Below are 22,898 nucleotides of genomic sequence, written 5' to 3' on the forward strand. Positions count from 1 at the left end.
TGTTACAAGAAATGTAGAACAAAAAATGGTGAAATAAGTGTAATTCTGGTCAGTTTTGCACCAATTTGATTCTGTAATTGGATTTAAAGGATATTTTTCCGAGTATGAGTAACTAGTGCAGTATGGAACCCGATACAGAAACTAATATCAGTATTGGTGAATTAATAATAGAAATGTCTTTCACTGGCCCCGGAGGATGAAAATGTTTCATTAACACATATTTGAGTGGATGTTTTTATAAAGGATTAACTGTTTGAAGCAAGTTAGAATATATTTAAATGTGAAAATACAAAAAGACAAAAGAATACTCAAGCGAGAAAACGCAAGCGATCTTTTCAGTGTGTGAGTTCTCCCCTACAGAGAGAGGATGTTTCCACACTCGACCAGGCCACCTGAACAACCAGCGCCTGTATAAGATTATAAGATCTGAGGCTGGAAGTGAATTTACACTGATACCGAGAGACAATAAAAAGCAGCAGAGTGACCTGAACGTCACCTCCACTCAACCTCCCGACTGTCAGGCTGATTTAGTCGCTTCTATAAAACTCTTTCCACTCTGTGGCACCTTGAAGATTATATGAACTCATAAATCCGCGAGCAGACAGTTTAATTTGTGATGGTTTATGAAAACAATACGGCTGTAAAGGACTAGTTTGAACTCGACGCGTTGACTTTTAGCCAGTGGATAGTAAGCACCTGGTGTGAGACAAATCAAGGCCATGACGTGATTCTCTCAGCAGAGATTTAAGAATAAAGGAAAAGGATCTCAGCATAATGTGATATTCATATCAAGTAGGATCAGATGGAAATAATCTTTTTTTTTATATTTCTAATTTAAGATTAATTACAACTTAATTAAATTCAATTTATTTATATAGTACCAAATACAACACTGTCATTTCAGGGGATTATTACTGTGAAAATCAACAATTCACAATCCTACAGTGTTTACTGGATTCTCCTGTTTTCAATGAACATCTTATGGTTTGATTTTATTTTAATAGAATCGAACAGTTTTATTGTCACTATTTATGTGTTATTAGCAGAAATATATCCTAAAACTAACTTACAATGCAAACTGCAGAGGTTCATACTGTGACTGGTATCTTAATATTATTCATTCCAAAGAAATACTTGAGTCGTTATAAATGGCCACTTTTGTGTTTTTTGACTATTTTATACAAACTTTATCATTAAGTATTGAATATCTGTAACTTGCCTTCATGTGTTTGAAATACATTTAGAAATAAATGTTGATAAAACCTTACAAATGACAGAGAAAAAGCATTTGTTCAATAAAATGCATCACATTTTTAAGAATTTATTAAATTCAAAAGACTTTATTTGTCCCCGTAGGGCTCATAAAGCAGACGGTGCAGAAAATGGAGATGAGATTAGAGTTTAAGGTAAAAAAAACAAAACAACAAAAAACAACCAATATTTAGAAAGTACCGCCTGTTTAACTGTGGTGGCGAGAACAATGTGATAATATTATCATTAATCACCATTATGGAAGTTGATGTGTTGCCTGTTAATAAAGCTTGAAATAACAACAAACTACCTGAGACACATCAAAACACCAACAAAGTCCTTTAGTGTGTCGTTATAACGTATTTATACAGTTAGAATATCAGAGATGGGAGGTTCATTTGGAGCCGACTGGTCTCCTGCAGGTTTACAGCACTGATGCATGAAGTGACTTCTAACACACACACACACACACACACACACACACACACACACACACACACACACACACACACACACACCAGTGGCTGTTTGGCTCCACCGTCCTCAGGAACAAAGGGAAGGTGCAGCGGGGACAGCCTGTGGCTCCGTCAGCCTCGCCCTCGGCTCGGTTCACTGCCAGACGCTACACACACACACACACACACACACACACATACACACACACACATACACACACACACAACTTGTTCACTCGCTGCTCTGCACTTTTTATTCTGACCCGATTCAGACTTTTTCTCACGTCCCGCTGATGGATTAGGATTAGAAAAAGACTTCTCACATTGGAAAGTTCTCCTGTGTCGCAGCTTTTCTCCTTTTAAATAACGTGACGTGACCTTTCCTGCCGCCGTCCTCGTTCATCTTCGCCTCCTTTACTTCATTAGACTCCGCCGGTTTCCTCACGAGCTGAACAGAAGCTGCGGAGCAGAAATGTCAAATCATTGTTGTTTAAGTGCTCGTCTGGTGAACGAGAGCAGAATAACATAGAAAGCAAGACGGCGCCAAACGTTGGGTTTGCTTTGGCGTGCCTTGTGAAAAACCTGAAGAAGGCGAGAAGTCTGAAGAGAATTAAATACTTCATTAATTCAACATTATGTGGTTTCTGATGATGACTGGTGCAAAGATTCTTCATCAAGTTGAAAATACAACTCTTATTCTTAATTGATGCGTTTGGTTTCAGTAGCTTTCATTCTCACTGATCACCCGAGCTCGGCTGAATAAAACACGTCATTGATTGTTTTTCCATCTACGCTATAAATTTGAGGGGAAATTATAACTTTAAAAAAAATCACAGCGGGCAAAAAGTTTGGAATGAATTGAAAATTAATTTAAAGCAAAGCTCAAATATATATATATCTATAAAAATATGATATAAAACTGTTGTATTTTGTAAATGTTGAGTTAAAATGTCTCACATTTTGCACTTTAGCTCTATATTGTATTAAATATATATATTTATTTCTTTTTTATAGAACATTATATAACATTTGATATCAATAACTTATGGGAAAGAAGTGGGATGTAATATTTAGCCATATTTTAATTGTATTCATAAGTGTTCAGTCAAGCACTGGACTCATTTTAACAATATTTGAAAACTTCAACATTCTTTCCTGTAACTTTAAAACCAATGACACGTTGATTAAAATGCTGCAGGAATGATTTAACTTGTACCTGCTCTCGAAGGTTAGTCATATGATAAAAATAAAAGGAGAAATCTGCTCCACACTATAATTACATAAACATGTTGTGTCACATTTAGGCCATTTGTGCTGCAAATGACACATTATATTGTGATTCACACAGAAAATATAAAATCCAGATAATTATGTGTGTGTTTTTTTAAAAGTAAAAAAAATGTGGTTAATTCTTTTTCAATTTCCAAGTATAGTAAAACCTCTGTTGTAGGGACGTCCTAAACTCCAAGGGCAAGTGTCCCCTGAAGACCAGATCTTCAGAGGGACACGTCATGAGGACAAATTGTAAATTGAAGAACTTTCCCATCATAAGTTGACGGCCGGTGAGGCTGAATACAGTAAAACACCACGTTACCCCCGCTGACGATGCTTTTCCTCATAATTAAACAAAGTTATCGTGGGATCCAGTCATATGCATGATTTGTGAACAACAACGGACTGGAATCGGATTTGACACGTTCCGTATGCGTCCGGTAATTCGATCACTCCCCGCATGCAGGCGACCAGGCAGTGAAATCCAAGATGGCGGACATCGGGAAGACGGACATTCGAACTTGTAGTATTTTGGCCGTTTTAGCGTCGCTCGACTCGAGATTTGTTTTGAAAACCCATCCGGTGTCCACTTTTGGCAGGTTGTCCAGTCATTTAGGGGCGTTAACAGTTCAAAAACGTGTCGATCCGTCTGCCGTCCCCTTCTCCTATACTTCTACGAGGATCACTCGTGTTTACGCTGCTTCCTGAGACAAGGTGCGACTTTCTAAATCGAAACCTCAATAGTTTCTCAGTGTCTGTTGCACTTGTAAGGCTGACTCACGAGGCGTCTTTATTCTAAGGACAGAATGCAAAATAAACATTTGTCTGTTGCTATTTTTCCCACCTGTCTGAAACACCTGCGCCGAGGTGTGTGTGTGTGTGTGTGGGGGGGGTCCGTCAGGGTCAGGGTCCGCCATGCATGCACTCCCATATTTCTGTCGCTGTAACTGGAGGAACTGCTAATTACAAACAGAAAACAAATGGCAGTGATTAATATGTGCAGTGTATTCTCACAAAGTCAAAAATAAATAAATAAATAAATAAAAAATGGCCCATCTGTTGTCGGACTCTCGTGTCAACAGAAAAACAACAGAGAGCAGCTTTTAAAGGAGGGAATCAATTAACGTGACTGTTTTCTCTCTCTCTCTCTCTGTGTGTGTGTGTGTGTGTGTGTGTGTGTGTGTGTGTGTGTGTGTGTGTGTGTGTGTGTGTGTGTGTGTGTGTGTGTGTGTGTGTGTGTGTGTGTGTGTGTGTGTGTGTGTGTGTGTGTGTGTGTGTGTGTGTGTGTGTGTGTGTGTGTGTGTGTGTGTGTGTGTGTGTGTCTGCAGGGTGGTTACGCTGCCTACAGATATGCCCAGCCTGCTGCTGCCACAGCTGCTGCATACAGTGACAGGTGAGCCGGAAACTCTCTCCCACACTTCAGGTGATCCGTTTGATGTTCTGCTTCTTATCCAAACGCCTCTTTAACGCGCTGCGCTCATTTAAATAACACATTCTGAAAAACCTTGTACACACACACACACACACACACACACACACACGCACACACGCGCACACACACACACACACACACACACACACACACACACACATCAGGGAAACATAGTGTGGGGAAACATTTTGATTAAGATTTATGATAAATACACACTTAACATATTAATGTAGCAGTGCTCTCCCTCCCTTCCTTCCTTCTCTGCACAATAAGACATCAGATACACACAAATCATAGAAAATACTTCACATCTGATTCATGGACGATCTCGACCGCCGCTCGATGTGACGGAGAGGTTTTCCTCGACTCCTCCTTTGTCCAGATGTCTCGTCTCTTCCTCCATCAGTCCTCACCAAACTCTCCTCTCCACTCCACACTCACGTCTACCGTGGTGGGCGGGACTTTAGAGAAGCAGGACTCCTCTGATTGGATAATCAGCGATTGGAAACATAATTGATTGTGCGATGTGTATATTTTTGCAGGATTATTACGTTTCAGTACTCGTTCTCCTCAGATTGCCTCTGATAAGGTTTCAAGACTTTATCTGATCTGTGATTTTATTTGTTTGGTTTACAAACTGTCGCTAATATCTTAAATATCTTATCACCCCAGTTATACTCTATTAGAAATGACACCTAAAACCTTCAAAATAAAAGCCCAAAACTCCTTCTAAGTAAAAGTCCTTGTTTATTAAAACTTTCAAAATGGATATCATGGGGTAAGCTAGGCTAGGGGTTAGCTGGCTTTCAAAATAAATGTCCTTATTTATTAAAAATGACAGTTAATACCTTTAAATTGGATATTAAGGGGTTGATTAGAATAGGGGTTAGCTGACATTCAAAATAAAAGCCCACAATGCCATCAAAAAAAGCCCATGTTTATTAAAACTTTAAAAATGTATATTTACTCTTGTTTCATCTCTAATTATAATCACTGTACGACACATTATCTCCACTGAGCAGATTCTTATTCCAATGTTTCTATTTTTACTGCAGTCTTTAGTTACAGTCAAACGTTTCACAGTTCAAATTCCTGAAGTAACATAAGAAACACAGTCGGTATACCGTATGTGAAGGAATATTTGTCAGTCACAAATTGAAGAATAAAATAGATTGAAGACGTTCAGATTATTTCCAGGTTGCTGTTAAATATATTGTGGTGGATCAGTAATCAGACTGTACGCCCCGAAGGAGACATTATTGTACAGCAAATCTTTCTAAACATTTAGTATGGACGGTGGTATTGGTGAATATTCCACGTCGTAATACACATCAGAATGGAAAGTAAACCTATGAAACTGAGCTCAGCTTTTATTTTCAAGGGTCCTGGTTTGTCTGTTTCTTGGCCCGCCAGCATTCACCTTCACTGTAATACATGTATAGAGATATAGAGGAGATCCACCACCTTCCTCACAGGGGGGGGGGGGGGGGGGCTGCAGGGGGGAGTTTAGAAATACTGCAAGCTTGTTTTGTAACCAGTGACCCGCAGCTTCTTGTCTCGTCTTCTTCATGACATATATCAACGCAAAACAAAAAGATGGAGGAAGGCTGTAGTTCAGCGTGGGATGTCTTTTCTTTGGACATAGTTTGGGAAATACAACATTTGACGCACTGTTAATCCGTTGTGACGTATATTTCGCAGTATAGTTCACCACACTGCTGCATGCTGAGCTAAATCCACACATGGGACTGTGGCGCTGCTATTTTTACCAGCCGAGAGCCTCCGAATGCTCACGCGTTGTGTCGAGGAGTCAGCAGCAGCAGAAAACCCTTCCTCCGCGCCGACACAGACGACGTGGCCGACGTTTTCCCCACGCCGGTCACGTCCGGCGTTCGGTCCGATTGAAGCTCTTTGGTCCGTGCTGTGTTCACACTTCAATCAAACTTCAATCAAAAGCGCAGCAGAGGTCATTTGTAAGCAGGACGACCCGGCGTCTCACTCAGCCTCGCTTCGGTCGCTTCTGTGCTGCGTAGCAGGGTTCACATGGCGGCGGCAACACAAACTGCTCTAATGCTGCAGAGAGAACTCCTTTCATTCAGAAGAAGAAGAAGAAGAAGAAAAACCTGGGTGGTGCGTCCACACACAAAAGATCCTCTGGACTAAAGGTCCAAACTCTGAAGACGACAGCGAGAGCTGTAAAATATACATTTCTGTAGTACTTGTGTTAAAACTCAGAGCTTTTTTCTCCAAATCCTTCAGATTATCATTCAAACTGCTGGTAAATATTCAAACTGTTGCTCTAACAACACAATAGCTTTAAATGCTTCTATACTTAATAAACGGAATCACGTTTCCATCAGAAAGAGTAGCGTTACAGTTACAGATTACTTTACAGCCCATTATTTGCGGCACCAGGAACTAAAAATCAACATTTATACACGAGAATTCAGAGGAACATGAATCGTTTTTCATTTGAATCAAGCAGTTAATCCATCAGCCAGAGTTTCTAACAGATATTCTAAAGAATAAAGCTCAGACGGTTGTGTAAATTTGCACAAGCTAATGAACTTGAGTCAAATGGAAGGTCCATTTTCTACATCTTATTCAACCTGACATCTGATCCCAGCAAACAAGGATTACTGCTGACGGAGGCGCAAATTACTCCCAAATCAAATATTGAGATCCCATCGAAATTTGATTACTGTAATTTACGGACTACCGCGCTGCACCCACCAAGTTTAAAAAAGAAGACAAAGAATAAAAGAAAGAACAAAGAAAGGTCTGATTACATGATGCACCTGAACGCATCACAAAAATCCACAAATTAGCTGCGTCATTATTTTAGCTGCAGGGTTCAAAGTGCGGGGAAAAAGTAGAGGCTTATAAAATGACGGTAGCTGCAAAGCCTCTCTTTAATTAGATTAATGGTTTATAGCAACCAATAAATGAAAAATGGCCAATAATGTCCTAACTTTCCAATAATGTAGTAAAATAGTAAAAGATCTTTTGTGATCATGATTGAGTGTTGTTTGACTATTCCATCATTATATATCGATTTGTAATAATAACATTGCACAAAATCTGGAAAATAAATTCCAAGAAATACACTTTTATTTATGTATTATTGCAATATTGGTTTATGGATTTATTTAAAGGATTTGTTTTAATGAAGTTACTTTAATCTTATTAATACTTATTATATTACCAACAGACTTATCCTATGTAAGATGGTTTTAATTGAATCCCACCTCTACCTTAAGAAGACATCAGCTAAATATGTGACATGGACGAATTAACGTTACTAAAGTGGATTTAATGACCAGCTTGTGCTATAATGTGACGTTAATGTAAATCGGGTGTCGGCGTCCGGTATCCAGCCTCGCCATTCCCACGTTATCAGGCTGAATCAAAGCTTCTGCGCGACTCCGGGCAGTTTATTACCGAGGTATTGCACTCGATTGCAGCGCGAGTAACAAGTCGTCAGGGTCTCCAGTAGAGACTTCCCGGGGATGAGAATTCGCTCTGTAAATGATTGAAATACAACAAAGAATTATAGTTCTGTTTAAGCTGTGAAAATGCGATTCATGAATATTGCAAAAGGGTCTTGCAGTTGAAATAGTGGTTTCTAGGACTGAATAGATATTTCAGGGTACTTTATCTCCCATATGCCCGTCCCTGTTTTATTAATAATAGATTTATTCATAACACAATGAATAATTTGTGTTAAATTAGTAAGCACTGCCGTGTAATTTTAGTTTATAATTGCATGGAACTTGCAGATGTCTTTCCTTTTTGGATTCATTATTCATCTTCCACCTCGCGTTCCCCAACTTCAGTTTGGGTTTGAATGAACAATCATGGAGGGCAGATACGTGATCCATCCGAGTGAGGAGCGAGATGTCCAATTACCATCGACAAGGCCTTGATTTGAGACAATAGAGCAGCAAATATCATCGCAGGCTTACAGTCTGAATGAGAAAACGAACACAGTTACGAATAATGGCAGCATATTTATCAAGGAAGATATTAAAAGAATAGAAGTAAATGATATTTATTCCCCCGCTTCAGCGGTTTTACCAGAATGGAGGAGAGGAGACTGAAATGCGAGGCAGGGTTACTTCCTGTCTTAAAACGCTAACCGGGATATACATCGACGGCACTAGGAAGCAATAAAAGGCATTTTTGTGGGAAATATGTGTGATTGCTGTGGGAAGTGATAGTGACTGGCTCCAGTGGCGATTCAGAGGACTGATAAAAATGAAGAGCCATAATACACTGCAGCAGCGGTGCTTTCTCTATCGATTCAAGGGAACAAAATGTAACAAGTACTTTACACTTTCATCCAACAACAGCATAGATCAATTTCCACTTATTCCCAAAACAATTCATCAGAGAATAATCTTATTACCCCTGCTGAGAGCTTAGTTATATAGTCACATTGGCATAGTTTGCTTTATTCTTTTGAAAAAAAAACAAAACAAAAAAAAAACAACTACTTGCTTGTTGTACTTCTTTGGCCTACATAGGGACTCGGTACGATCGGGTGGGGATTGTTGAAAACTTTCACCTGTTGATTTGTTTTATTTCACTTTCACTGTGCAGATTTGAAACATGCGACAAGGTCATACAGTTGCAACAGTTGGTGGTGTGGGGGCGCTCTGTCCTCAAACAAACACTGAAGCAGAAGGAAGAACAGAATCAGATTCATTGAAAACTGAAATTCATCCCAATCAGATCTGAAAAGGAAAACCTTCTAACAACAAAGACGCAATTCAAAGACCCCCAGTCAGCATCTACGAGCAGCCGCGTCATAAAGTCACGTGACCGTGTATTGATAAGTGCTGGTCATTAGTCCTCTGCCCGCCAGATGATTTACCAACTTTTTCTTAGTTTTTTTTATCCAAGCCTCCTTGTGAGAGCACTGTTAACTTTGTTTTTGTTGGTTTTTCTACTCAAAATGCCCCCCGTGCTCTGCGCCACTCTCTTTGGTTCACTTCCTGTATTTGCTCTGCTGCCATTTCCCACTTCAAACCAGCTGCTCCAGAGTTCGGGGAAAACCCGTTTCCTTTGGGCGTCTCGCACACTCCCCCCGTTCTGAACCAGAGCTAACAGGTGATCTCTGGTCCCCGTGAAAACTTTGGTCTTGTCTGATTGTAAACAATCTTTCAAGTGGGCGGACTGAGAGGACGTGACGTAGAGGGCAATGCATTCTGGGTAGTGAACAAACAAAACTAACTGCGCGAATAAGAAGAAGCAGACGCAGGAAGAAAAAGTTGGAAAATATCTCGCGTTTAGACGTGGAGCCGTGAGGAAGGAGCAGTGAGGAAGAAGTAGTGAGGAAGACTAATTGATATCTGGTCTGAAGACTTTATATCGTGGTTGTTTGTGGCTACCCATTAGCCACGCGCTAACTAGCCTAGCCACCACGGGCTGAAGCAGCGGGGCTTCTTCTTTCAGTCTGGACCAATCAATGAGCCGCGTTTCTTCTTTACTTCCTCTCTTCCTCTCACTTTAAGTGGGCAGCTTCAGTACGACCCTGGTAAACGTAGCTGGATCCCTTGTTGACATCCCCCTACTCATAAAAAAACAAAAAACAAACAAAGGGGTGAGGGGATAGAAAGAAAGAAAAAGATAGAACAGACAGATTGTGGGGAAGGATTGAATGTCTTCTGTGCAAAGCCCCAAATATATTTGCCTTATTTTGTCATTTTTCCATAAAGTTATTCATTTTATCATTAATTATACTTCCAGACTAGTAATTTTGCCTATTTTCATTATTACAAATAACTTAAATAAAAGACTTAAATGGCCCGGACTACATAACATAAAACACTTGGCCAGTGCAGGTACACATGCATTTATAGTTTAAATACATACGGAGTGTAGTATTGACATTTGAATAGGAAAGTGATTTTATATAAGTGCATATATCCTTATTTTTTAAGTTGTTTATAGACTGATTTCATGTTATCAGGACATTGCATGCAACCGTTCATTTGTAAATATTGAGAAGCAAAGTACTTTCCTCCATCGACCAATCTGTGGGATCTGCTGTCAGTACAATGAGAGTAAATTTCACTATGACACATCGTATCATTGGGATGCACGGTTGGTTGTGTGCGGGGAAAACATCCTGACATTTGAATGGTGTCTGACCCACATACATATGCTTAGTTAAATCCACCCGGAGAGGAGGAGAATGGGCTTCTGGAGGCTTAGAAAGTTGCGGTTATGCCGCCGCCGCCGCACACACAATACATGGCTTTCCGCCGCGCCGCGCCACCGCAGCTGTTGAACAACTGTAAGGCGTGCTGCGTGGCGAAGGTGGAGGTCTGCAGGCGCACCTCCACGGGCCATCTGTGCCCCGCCACGCCGCCTCCATGTGGGTCATGTTTGTAACCATCAGGGAAGCAGGGAGAGAAGCACCAACAGCTGCTCTCGGGAGGCACCGCCAGACCCCGTCCGGATCCCGTGACACACAAATCGGTGTAAACGCGTCGCAGCCACTCGTGCACATGCACGAACACAAACCCACTTTTGAGCATTTGGCAAATTGTTATTCTCTCACACATGAACTGGCAGAGTTTTTTTGGCCTTTAACCAGACGAGGAACTTTTCTACACTCGAGCAGTTGAATACAAACTGCAAGTCAACATTTTGTTCTCCTAATAAGGTCATTTATTTGGTCGTCTGAGCTCATTAAACGAAGCTCCTGACATGTTGGAGTCTGGACCTCACAGGAAGCACCCGATTCCCCGGTTTTGTCACACAAAGTGTTACCTCTCCTAAAAATAGTGGGCTGTCAAGTCTCATTCCTAGATATCAGCACACACACACACACACACACACACACACACACACACACACACATAAACACAAACTTCACTTCAGACCTCGTGTTGACAGCCGTGTGAAGATTCCCTGAAAAATGTCTGGCTTTCCTCCCACTCAGTCCACATACTTTAACACATCTTTAGTGGGGAGAATAAATTGGGGCAGAAGTAGCGAGATGGAGACTTCAAAATATGACCCGGCTGATTCTACTCTGATTCCCTCTGCTCACTGGAGATAAGGTATTTTTTCCTTTTATGCTCCCGTCGATTCGATACTTCATTGTTTCAGGAAATTCTATCGCCGCTCTACTTGCGTGTATCTGATAAGGAGATTAATGTGAACCTGATTTCTAAGTGAGGTCCCAGAATCACGTATTACTCATCAAGCTCATATCGGGAGAGGAAACGGGGGAAACACAAACACGGATTAACTCATCATAGTTCGTTTGTTCAACCTGTTTGCGAAGATAAGTTTGCGGCTGCAGAGGAAGCTCAGTCCATCCATCCATCTTTATAGCGCCTTAATCTATTGTAGTGCTGCAGGGCAAACAGGGAGAGAAACACAATCTCAAACATACACAGTCACACATGCTGGGGACTCAGAGTCACCCATTAACCTCATACAACCACAGCACACACACAAAAAACATGCAAACTCCACACAAAAGAAATGGCCCCTCGAACCCAAAACTGAACGGGATCTTCCTGGTAATGTTTACTTATGAGGAGTCATCAAAACTGGAGACTTTACCTGAAACCAAGCCAGGTGGAAGTACAGATGGGAATCGATAAGATTTTTAACATCCCAAAAAGGAACAGCAGTTCCCCGCAGTATTAACAGCAGAAGACGTGTTAATGTTGCTGGTGGAAGCACATTGTTCCAGGCTCAGGAGTCGTCCTGATCGCAGTGTCTCTGGGTAAACGATATCAAGGTGGTGTGGGTGCGACCGGCACTGCTTTAAGAGCTGCTGTCGTTTCAGTCACGGTAAGATCAACGTGCTTGAGCTGTGCGACGTGGTTGTATACCGATCTTTACAATTGTAACTACTATGCTTATATACCATACCTGTACATCGTAGTAACAATTGTAACGGCAGGTAAAGAAATACAGTCGTAAAGTACTAATGATCACCATTAAATGTACAAAGTAAATATCAAGGGCTGCCGCTCCTCAATTATCAAATCAAATTTGTTGTGCTTGAGTGTCTTCAGGTAAATAGATTTTTGGGGGGTGGTTATGTGCCGCTGGTACAGAAGGGCAGTTCATACGTACTCATATATAGTTTCTACAGCGTAACTTCCCGGGCTGGCAGTCCGTCTCATTAGTTCAGCAGGGTCTCCAATGGGTGTAAAACCTGGTAGATGAACCTTTAGGTGAGAATTATGATTATATAACCAATCTTATATAATAAAGAATATCAGGGTGTGTGTACCAGATGTGTACACACACCCTGATGTGAGTGAGACATTTCCTCAGCTGGCCTTTTATGGGTTTTATTAGTGATCTTTTACTAAATCTCAATTTTTTTTCTCTCTTTTTATTGCAACAGAACATCTCCCATATTATTTATAAGCTAAATTAAGCTAAATGTATTTGCTGTAACGCTCTGATTTGTTTGATACTTTATGTGATCGCAGTTCATTTTGGGCTCAGAGCTCCACTGAACCTCTGAGTGGGAAACTCCAACCAACATGAAAACAGCCTCGTGTCCAGCAGCTTGATCTTGCGTCGACAAGATCCAAAGCCAACGAAACACTCATCTGAACACCGTTTGCACTCATTGCACTCATTTTTCTGAGTTGAACACCTTCATAAAAACACATGAATATTTGCGTGAGCATGCGACTGAGCGCATTAATCCAGAATCTAAAGGGTAAATCAGAGCCTGGTTTAACTCACTAGTGTCTCAGATGCTGAGTGGGTGGAAGTGTGATTGTTTAGTTGAGTAATGCTTGCTATGAAGTGAGAGTGAGAACTACTGCAGCACTTTGTTTCAGCTGGATTTGTTCTTTAAAAAGTGCTATAGGAATAAAGTTTGGAGAGGACTAGTGCACTTTGAGGACGTGGATTAAGGCTTTCCAAACCTTTCGCCATTTATTTACAAACAAACACAGAAATGAGGACGACTGTATGATTTTTTCTTTTCGGTCTGGGATTATCTCTCCTATTTTTTAATATTATCTCAACTATTTCTCTGCGTTTTCCGTCCAGTCCGGCTTCCTCTCACTGGAATCGCGTCGCAGGTCGACCGGGTTTTGATCCGGCGGTCCGGCCCGACGCAGCGCGAGCGTCACAGGGAAGTGTGAGAGAGGTCAGCGTGAACTCCTGCGGCGGAAACAAAACTGTCATTTCGAACTCCGGTAAAGCGGCGTTCACTTGTCAGGCCTGTTGGCGGCTGTTGAGAGACTCGCGGTGACACGTCTGATGTGGCTGCTCGCTGGGTGTCGGCGCGTCATCCTCCTGCCTAAAGGTTGGAAGAGCTTCAGATTTCAACACCTTCTTGAAAAGTGGGCGTGAGGCGGGTTGGTTTCTTGGTTCTGGGGAGGTTCAGGAACACTGAAGTGAATCTGAAGAGTCGGGACATCCCGCTGTTTGTTTGATCGCCGTTCAGACAGGAAATCCACGCAATGATTACTCCTCAGTGCGTTAAAGCATCATCAGTCAATGAACCATCACATACACTACACACACACCTCTCACATCATCACGTGTCATGTTATTAGCGTGAGGTTGGACGAGGAATCTCCAGGACCAAATTATTACGCACGCTTCAACTTGCCGGTGACAACGCGTCATTAGATTTCATGAATACACACAAAAACACATCAGTCACTTGGAGTCTGAAGTTCTACGGTGACTTGGGGTCTCTGCAGGGAAGATCTGCCCTTTGGCTCTGCTGTCAGTGTAAAATCTCTCGAAAGTCTCAGTGGCTTCAGAGGAGCTGCAGGAGGAAGTCAAACTACCACCTACGTCCTGTGTCTGCTCACCTCTGGGCTCTGCTGACAGTGAGGATAATGACTTCACCCCATCAGGAACTCACCGAATCAAAGAGTGCTGCTCAAAATTAGAACCAATATCTTTTTTTTTTATTTATATTTCATCTTTTAGACACAAAATGCCCCTAAAGGCCACAAGAACCGAGATAATTTCTGTCAGAAATGTATGAAGGTGAGGATCTATGTAGTGATAGAGAGAAAATCAGTTTCAATAAAAGGGTTCGTTGTAAGAATCAGAAAGTTCAATTAAACCGACGGTGTCACGGTGGTTTGTACTTTTACTTCGTAATGACAATGTCCTGCTCAAGTCTGTTTTTGAGCGAGGTGCAGTTTAAAAGGCTTTGAGCAGAGAGAATACATCATGTAGCTCAGGTTAAATTTGCCACAGTCAGTATTTTGGCACAAAAAGTCGTATTTAACCACCAAGTCATAAAATGTTTCGCTTTTTACAGGAAAGTCATCATAATAGTTCAACAATGTCAGATTGTTAAGATAGCAATAATACCATTAACGTATCTACAACTTTGTTGTGATTTTGCCTTAAATTAAATAAAATCACACATATTTGACCATTTTTAGATAAAAAGAAACTTCTAAATTGGATAATTTCACAACTGGATCTTATAAAATGTCTACACACCGTGTAGCACCATTGTTTTATCAGCTATTGTATCATAAAATAAAAAATACCAGACTTAGTGTCAGGTGTTTCTATTCAAGAATGTTTATTTGGTTATTGTGCACCGGATTTAAAAGCACAAGACAAAACGGCAGTGTCACCAACGTGGCCGCACAATTCTCCGCTCAGCCAAAATGTTAAAAGCTGCGCTCTCTTTTTTCCTCGTTCTCCCTCTTCGTTCCCTCGCCATGTTGTCCAGATTTTGTCGGCTCATATTACACAAGCACCTGAAAATGGATCTACACGCCCTGACCTGCGTTGCCAGATTGGGTGGGTCTCCCCCAACTGGAGAGCCAAATTATCGTACATATGTCGTGTTCTTTATTACACATTTAATAGTTTTATGGTTCTAACATGAGTTGAGGTTGGTGGGTTTTACATCGTGTTTAGGCTGGTAACAGTAACAGAGGCACTGACCGGTGGAGCATCCAGGTCTAGTTCCATAAACAGGGTACTCGGCGTGACATCACGACATCTTCTGCACCTGCGGGTCACTTTGGGGTCGGATAACGTTGCACACTGCAGTCTGATGGCGGTCGCGTTTAAAATGTAGTGAGAACGATCACGCAAAGAAATCGGAATTGAGCATCAACACCTGCAGAATGAACGCAGGCTTAGATACGAATCTGATTAGTTACGACACGCGATCGAGGCCTGAGTCTGGTGTGATGAAATCGGAATTGGAACGTTCACACGGTCACAGAACAGGAGGATCCGTTTTACTTGTGAGCAGACCGTACAGGACGGATTTAAAGAATCGTTTCTGCCGATTGCACAAGCTGAATCTGCAGCGACTCGATTCCGACTAACGACCACGCCCGTTTGTGGGAGGCGTAAGACAAACAGGAGACGTGACACGGGGAATCAGACTGGACAGACGAAGACCTGACAAGCAGCTCCCGTCTCAGGGTTTATCATGGCTACGACATCATCGACAGTTTTGCACCGTACATTTCACATTTAGGAAGAAACAGCGAGTTACCAACTCTGGTCCGATAGAATAGATAAATATCTTGCCGAGAACAATAAAAGAGTATCAAAGCTGAATTCTGCCGTTGGCTTTTTCTCTATGAAACTGTGTTTTGTACGACTCGTTCTGTACTTTCGGTGATCCCCTGATTTCTTGCAGCATAATTTCTGTGCGTAACATCAGCAGTGGAGCTTGATGATGACAACATTGTGCCCTAAGTGCAGCTTCAAACAGCCACTGTGAGCTCAGCTCCATTATTAATGCTCCGATGACTGATTCCCATCGTCTCATCTCTCACTCAGGAGTAAAAAAAATAAATAAATAAATAAATAAAATAAAAAGCTGGACTGTGAAGTTCCTACGGAATGAAAAGCAGGGACAGAAACACCAAGCGGGAGGACGCGTAGGGTCAGCAGCCTGTAGCGCTTCCGTATGGCTTTAGAGCTGCATGATATACATTTCAAAATATTTCTGCTTTTCCCCCCAAAAAAAACTTTTTCCGACGCGCGTTCAGGACAGTTAGTGGAGTTTAGTGGAGCCGTGGAAAATGTTGTTCATGTGTTTATCTTTCACCTCGGGGTCACTTTAGAAATGCATTTCAATCTAATTGCGTTTGAATTTCTGTTGTAGTTGGAGCTTACTGCGCGCGCGCACACACACACACACACACACACACACACACACACACACACACACACACACACACACACACACACACACACACACATAGATGATGGGTTAGCTGCTCTGCACTGTGAGATAAGATAGGTCAGACGCGGTGCTGGGCTGACTGTGGGTGTTGGGGGGACTGCATGGTGAATAGCAATGTCCAAAACTAATCGGGATTAACTTCTAATCGCTTCAACCACTGGGCCGCTATGCAAATCAGCTCAATTATGGGCACAGGCCCTGGCCTCTGATTGGCTCTTATCATGACTGGACTAGGACTGGGAGGGATGGCGATGGGGAGGAGGAGGAGGAGGAGGAGGAGGAGGAGGAGGAGGGGGGTGGGCTGTGGCGTGGTGGATGCTCACCAGGAATAAAGCTGCTGTCTGTTTCCTCTCTAAAAATAGAACCCTCGCTCATTGTCTGTTTCTGGATTTTCTTTCTTTTTCTTTTTTTTTCGGGCTTTATTTCTTCCTCGGCGTCATGTGACCTCCTTCAAATTTCCTGTGAATGTTTAATCACAACACAAAAGGACACGTTAAAAAAACGTTCCAGCCCCTAAACCGCGTTCGCTCTCCTCCTACTTCATCATGGGCTTTTGATTTCTCTTCCATATCGGTCTCTGAGGTTGCAGTCTGTTCGATTTCATATTGTTCCCACTGCAGAGGCAGAATTGATCCTACTTGACGGTTGTTGTTCCTAATAAAGTGGCTGGTGAGTGGCGAGCAGAACAGGCCTTTGTGATCCTGTGTTCTCTCGCCGGTAGTGCTTCTTGTGCCACCATCAGGCCAAACAGGTTAGCACAGCACCCTCTCATCTAAATGTCGGACCATGTTTCCTGCTCCTCAGACCCACTTTGGAAAGAGATAAGAGGAGGAAGAGAGAAAGAAACACTTAGACGGACGCCTGCGGGTTTGAAAGATAAAAGTCTGTTCAACCTCCACACCTGAATATATCAGACATCGCCAGGCTGTTTTTGTGGATCAGGTCTGGAACGGTTCCTCACCTGGGGTCCGGGACCCTTTTTCAGGGGTGAGGAGGGAGAGTCCGCACGTTCCCCCTGAGTAATTTATATCTCAGCTTAACAGGAATTTTAACTTAGACTAAATTAAGACAGGAAAATAGGACGACAACATTTGTAATATTTCAAGAATTGTGTCCTTTCAGATCGATTCGAATCCTTTAATCACAATCTTCATCACAAGTTGGAGGCTCTTTGCTCCCTGCAGTACTCTGGAGATATAATTATATATATATTGCAGGTTTTGTTAGTTTGCATGGATGGGATGGTTATCATATTCATTTGCTGAGGGTACATACTGTATCTCTCTCTCGCTCTCAATTATAGTTTCAAACATATTCAAAGATTTCATTACATCACATTATTGGCTTTAAAATATTCTAAATGAAAAGAAACAATATTATGTTATTGTTCATTATTAGGTTATTGTTTGCTACAGCATCAAACACCCTAATAATATTCATCAAGAATTTTGGTTTCTGAAATAATACAATCTGACAATACGACTTAAAAGCGAGTTTGAGTGGGAGGAGGGTGTTGTGATTGTGTTTCAAGTGGCACCGACACGTGTTTTTCAGACATTTTAAGTAAATCCAGGCACGGCTCAACAAGCCGGTTGGAGGCAGAGGAGTTATATTGTTAATTCTAAATAATACGTTAATTATGCTGCTGCCGCCCTCCCACCTCTCTGCAGTGTTCATGATTATTACTGACACAGCAACAGGAGTCAGAGCAGAAAGGTAATAAATACACACTGTGGGATTATCTTATGAAACAAAACAAAAAAACTGCTTGACAAGCTCAGTTTGAAGTCTGTCAGCGACGTACAGCCGAGAATCTTCCACAGTTTGTATTATTGTTGTGCAGATCTTCATTAAAGATGTCTGGTTTACACACAGACAGGACACGTCCTTGTTGTGTTTCATCCTTTAAAACAGACAAACTGCAAATAAATACATACAAGAAGATGCAGGAAATAATTTCTTTTGATCTTTTACAAGTTTTCAGAGCTGTGGGGTAGTTTTAATCACACAGTGTTAAAAAGATATTTAGCTCATTTGGATTATTTTAAAGTTGCTCTACCAGAAAAAATATTTAAGTGGGTCATATTATTCAGCTTTTCAACACTTTCACAAGGTCTTGGTCCAAAAACCTTGTATTCAAAGTTTATTTCTCCAAATCCAGCTTCTCTTTGATTTTCCTCCATTTGAATATTGGATCATAGGAGCTGCATTCAGAATCTGCTGTGTCTGTGTGAGCTGGACTGGCTCCGCCCACACATGCCCATCTTGGGAAGAGGAGGAAGTACTTCCTCTCGTGGTGCCATGTGCCAGAGCAGAGCTGCCTAATTGTGGGAGGAGTCAAAGGGAGGGCCGACCTTGATTGGGATTGGCTAAACCCCCGATGACACTATATAGGGTTTGATTTCTGATTGGCTGGTTGGAGCAACACACTTTTTAAAACCTGAAACAAGCCAGGGAGAGAGAGGACAGACTGTCTTCACTTCTGGGGCGTCAGTCCAGATATGGGGACGATTATTACTATTGGAAAACCTTTAGAAAGTTAGTTTAGACCTCTTTAAAATCGACTTCCCATAAAAGAAATCACTTCTGCACAGAGAATAAATCAATATATGAAAACAAGACCAGTCACTAATTCCCAAATCGATCTCATTAAAGTCGATATGTTGACAAACAAACCAGAATCTGTAGCCATCAAACTGTGTTTATGTTTTGTTAAATGACGTCATCTCGGGAAACCTGCTGCAAGGGTTTCTGGGATATGAAAGATGGCGCCGCGGCAGCCCAAGTGAAAATATCAACATTTAACTGATTCAGCCCCAAACAAAGCCCAAACTTTCTGAAAGAGTCTTCAAGCCACGAGAAAAATATGAGATGTTGTGAAACGGATCGTTTTTCCTGTTGCAAATCCGGATCTTGCGAGATTCTTTAAAAAAGAAACTGGCTGTTGTGGGAAAGTGCCTCGGGAATGTTTTGGTGTTTCCGTGACCGCATGACGCCAACGAACCCGGGGATGTTCCGCAAAATTCCACAGCTGGAAATTCGTGTTTGCAATAGTGTGAAGACGAATTTCCTTCAGAAAGGTGTTGACAACGTATTAGAGATGGACATCAAGAGCTAAAGCTGGCTCCTAAATGTTTTCACTTTTCCTAAGTGGATTCTGGCAGAGGAACAGTAAAAAAATAAAAAATAAATACAGGAACTGCTTCTCAGTATTTATTTACTTGAGAGGAACAGACACAACAAAATAGAGTAGAATAGAGATGCAGGTCATCAGAAAAACAGGCGGTTCACGTTTGATACTTTATTATAGCAACATTATGGGAGTGAGTTTGTGAAAAGATGGTCAAAGCTTCAGGAAACAAAAATAATGCAGGACTTCTGGTGTCCTAAAATTACTTCTCAAGGCTAAAATTAAAACTTTAGAAGGGTGAAATTGTATTCGTATCTGTCCTTTGGTTCAGGTTTTGTGACAATAGATTTCATTAAAGTAAACTTTTCCAAGTGTTTTTGCACTGAAACAAAGATTTGAGGGGTCGTCGCTATTGCGAGGATTATTTTGACTGTTTATTTCAACTGAAATGAACTTGGCTGTGGCAGAGAGAAACGCTCAAACAGCTGCGAGTAGGAAGGATGAATAGACTCTTCATTCTGCCACAAATACACCAGTTTATTGTTATTCAGCCAGGAAGAAGAAGATTTGTTCTCTGATCGCTCGATGATAATATTTAATCCACTTTTGTGCAGCCTGTGCCTTTTTTTTTTTTTTTTTTTTCTTTCTTTTTTTAATTCAGATTGGGGTCGTGACACTAATATATGCACTGATTCCGTCTCCCTCTGAATGACAGACTAAGTTTCACTGAAACGTCTCTCATTGTGTCTCTGCAGTTACGGACGAGTATATGCTGCCGACCCCTACAACCACACACTCACTCCAGCAGCCACATACAGCGTTGGTGCCATGGTAAGCCTGTCAGTCTCACTACCCCCCCCCCCCCCCCCCCCCCCCCCTCCACCCCCCCACCCCCTCCCCTCCCGTCCGCCTCACATCGCCCACCATCCCATTCCACATGTGGACATCTCATTCTTCTCACTCAGATTTCAAACAAACGCCTCATGCTTCCTGACGGATCGGTGGGAAACAATAGAAGTTTCATCTGCGATCGCATTTTGAGGCGTGAATCTGGAAACTGTTTGAAATTTAGGGCGTCATTGAATTAGTTGCTGATTGGAAATTATATTAAATAGAAAAAGTGATTTCGAGCTTCTGCTCACACTCAACCACTTCGGATCATTAATCTTGTCGATATGAGGCCAGTGAGATGATGCTTTAAAGGAACTGCTGGGAAAAGTTCACTTAGACGCACACGTCTTGAATATTCACAATCATAAACCAGATGTGATTTCATACAGTGACTATATCAACATGGGATTAAAGCTTTTACCTCGTCGCGTTCCACTGTGAGGTTTACATTTCAAATCGTCGTGACATCGGGAGCCTGAAAGTTTGTTTTTCTTGTCCCTTTGCGGCAAGGCTCAAAGATGACTATCATTTTATTAATATTAATATTATCATTATTCAGCCAATGTTTCTGCAGCTCGTCCTGCACCGCTGGGAGCACAGACACAAAAAGCACGTCAAAACTTGCGGAGCATTCGTGATATGTTGTTGTGACTTTTGTTAAGAGTTCGGCTCACCGTTTCCCAATAAATCCCCCCAAAAAACTGCAAAAAAAAAAAAAGTCCCATACAAAGCGAATGGAGGAGACGAAAGGAGATCAGCGTCCGTTGCCATGGAGACGCTGAAATCAAAGGAGAGAGAGGCAGGCGAACAGAATGTCCTCTGAAATGTTCTAGTATTTATTATTGTGTCTGAGGGTTCAACCATCAACCTGTTTTAGTAACTGGAGCTCTAGTAACCTTATGTCAAACTGGAAAACCGCAGGAAAATTACACACAAAAAGATATTGACTGCAGTTTTTAATTGAAGTAGCTGCTCTTACTAATTTGTGCAACGGGACTCAGACTGAGAGGAGACGGCATTAGTGTAGTTTCATTCATTTTAATCCCCCATTTTGAAAATGTCACTTATTCCACACATGATTATGAGGCCGTGTTAAATTTTTCTGTCGTGAAAATAAAAATAAAAAAAAAACTAGGAGAAATGTGGCTCGGTTTTAGGAGTAAAATTGTGAAAGGATGTTGAAGTATTTAAAACGGGTCCATCATCGAACACGAGCTGCGTTCACATTCTTTCTTATTCAAGGATCAGATCATCTCGTTTACATAAAAACTGAAAAAATAAACGTTGAGCCGGTTTATATGCATCAACATGTGGCCCGTCTCCTTTCAGTGGATCAATCCCATAATGCTTTGCACTGTGACGTTTACTATAGAAGCCCACACCTGATTTAAACATTCTTTTTTTTTTTTTTTTTTAAACTGCAAAAAACTTTCTCTTAAGTTCAAAATCTAATCAGGAAGAGACGAGCACAGGTCGTTTTTTCTAAACGTGACGTGGTAACTGATCACTTCCTGTCCCACCTCCCAGGACGAGTGTGTGCATAAAGTTATATGGTGCAAATATAATCAGGTTTACTGAAGACGTGGGTTTTTTTACGACATTAAAAGTCTACTTCTTCTACCCTAATTCAGGAGTGCCGTTGACGTGTGTTTGGCGATGCACTGCCCCCTGCAGTTTGGGAGCCGGAACCGCGTGTAGTATAAATGGCCCACACGTTCTCTCGTGCTGATTCCCGGTGCGGGAATAATAATTCAGCCTTGACAGCGCTCCGTAGCCTCCGGCTGTCTCTGCATGAGGGAATCGGGAGCGTGAAAGAAAAGAACCACCTTGGGAGCTGGCATGAAAAAAAAGTGGTTTACACGTACCCAGGTTTTAAGAAATAAAAAAAAAAAGATATTCCCCGTCTATGTTTACAAAAAAAACAAATCTTCATTTACACAGATCCGCATGTACACCTGATTCAGAGCGGCTGTGAGCAGCCAGACCTGCAGGGGGCAGTGTAACGAGAAGCACGAAGCCATGATAGCCAGTCAGAATCCTTGAAGAAAAAAAACCACAACCTCATGAACTGTGACGTACATCTCCGTCTGCCGGCTCCAGATGCAAACGGAGACTCAGAGTTTTCTAAATCTCCACTGTGGCGTTGAGTTTTCAGGAATCCTCCTTTGTGGCGACTCGTAGCTGCGTTTACGTGTAAATGTTCGGCCCGAAGGCAGAGAAATATCACGGCTTTTTTTAAATACCGGGGGTACGCGTAAACGGACACCCCGAATGGGA

At 41.7% G+C, this 22,898-nt stretch overlaps 1 protein-coding gene across 12 annotated transcripts in view; it reads left to right on the top strand.

Moving 5' to 3' along the window:
* The window catches only part of rbfox1 (RNA binding fox-1 homolog 1), a 397,214-nt gene that overhangs the window by 368,260 nt on the left and 6,056 nt on the right, over nt 1-22,898 (top strand). For all 12 annotated transcript variants that reach the window (XM_080488009.1, XM_080488010.1, XM_080488007.1 and 9 more), the window contains 2 exons: nt 4,307-4,371; nt 20,486-20,561. In XM_080488009.1, the coding sequence (XP_080344135.1) occupies nt 4,307-4,371; nt 20,486-20,561 (141 nt within the window). The remainder of the gene's footprint in view (nt 1-4,306; nt 4,372-20,485; nt 20,562-22,898) is intronic.

The sequence above is a fragment of the Lipophrys pholis genome (genome assembly GCF_963383615.2).
Source record: "Lipophrys pholis genome assembly, chromosome: 19".
Lineage (NCBI taxonomy): Eukaryota > Metazoa > Chordata > Actinopteri > Blenniiformes > Blenniidae > Lipophrys > Lipophrys pholis.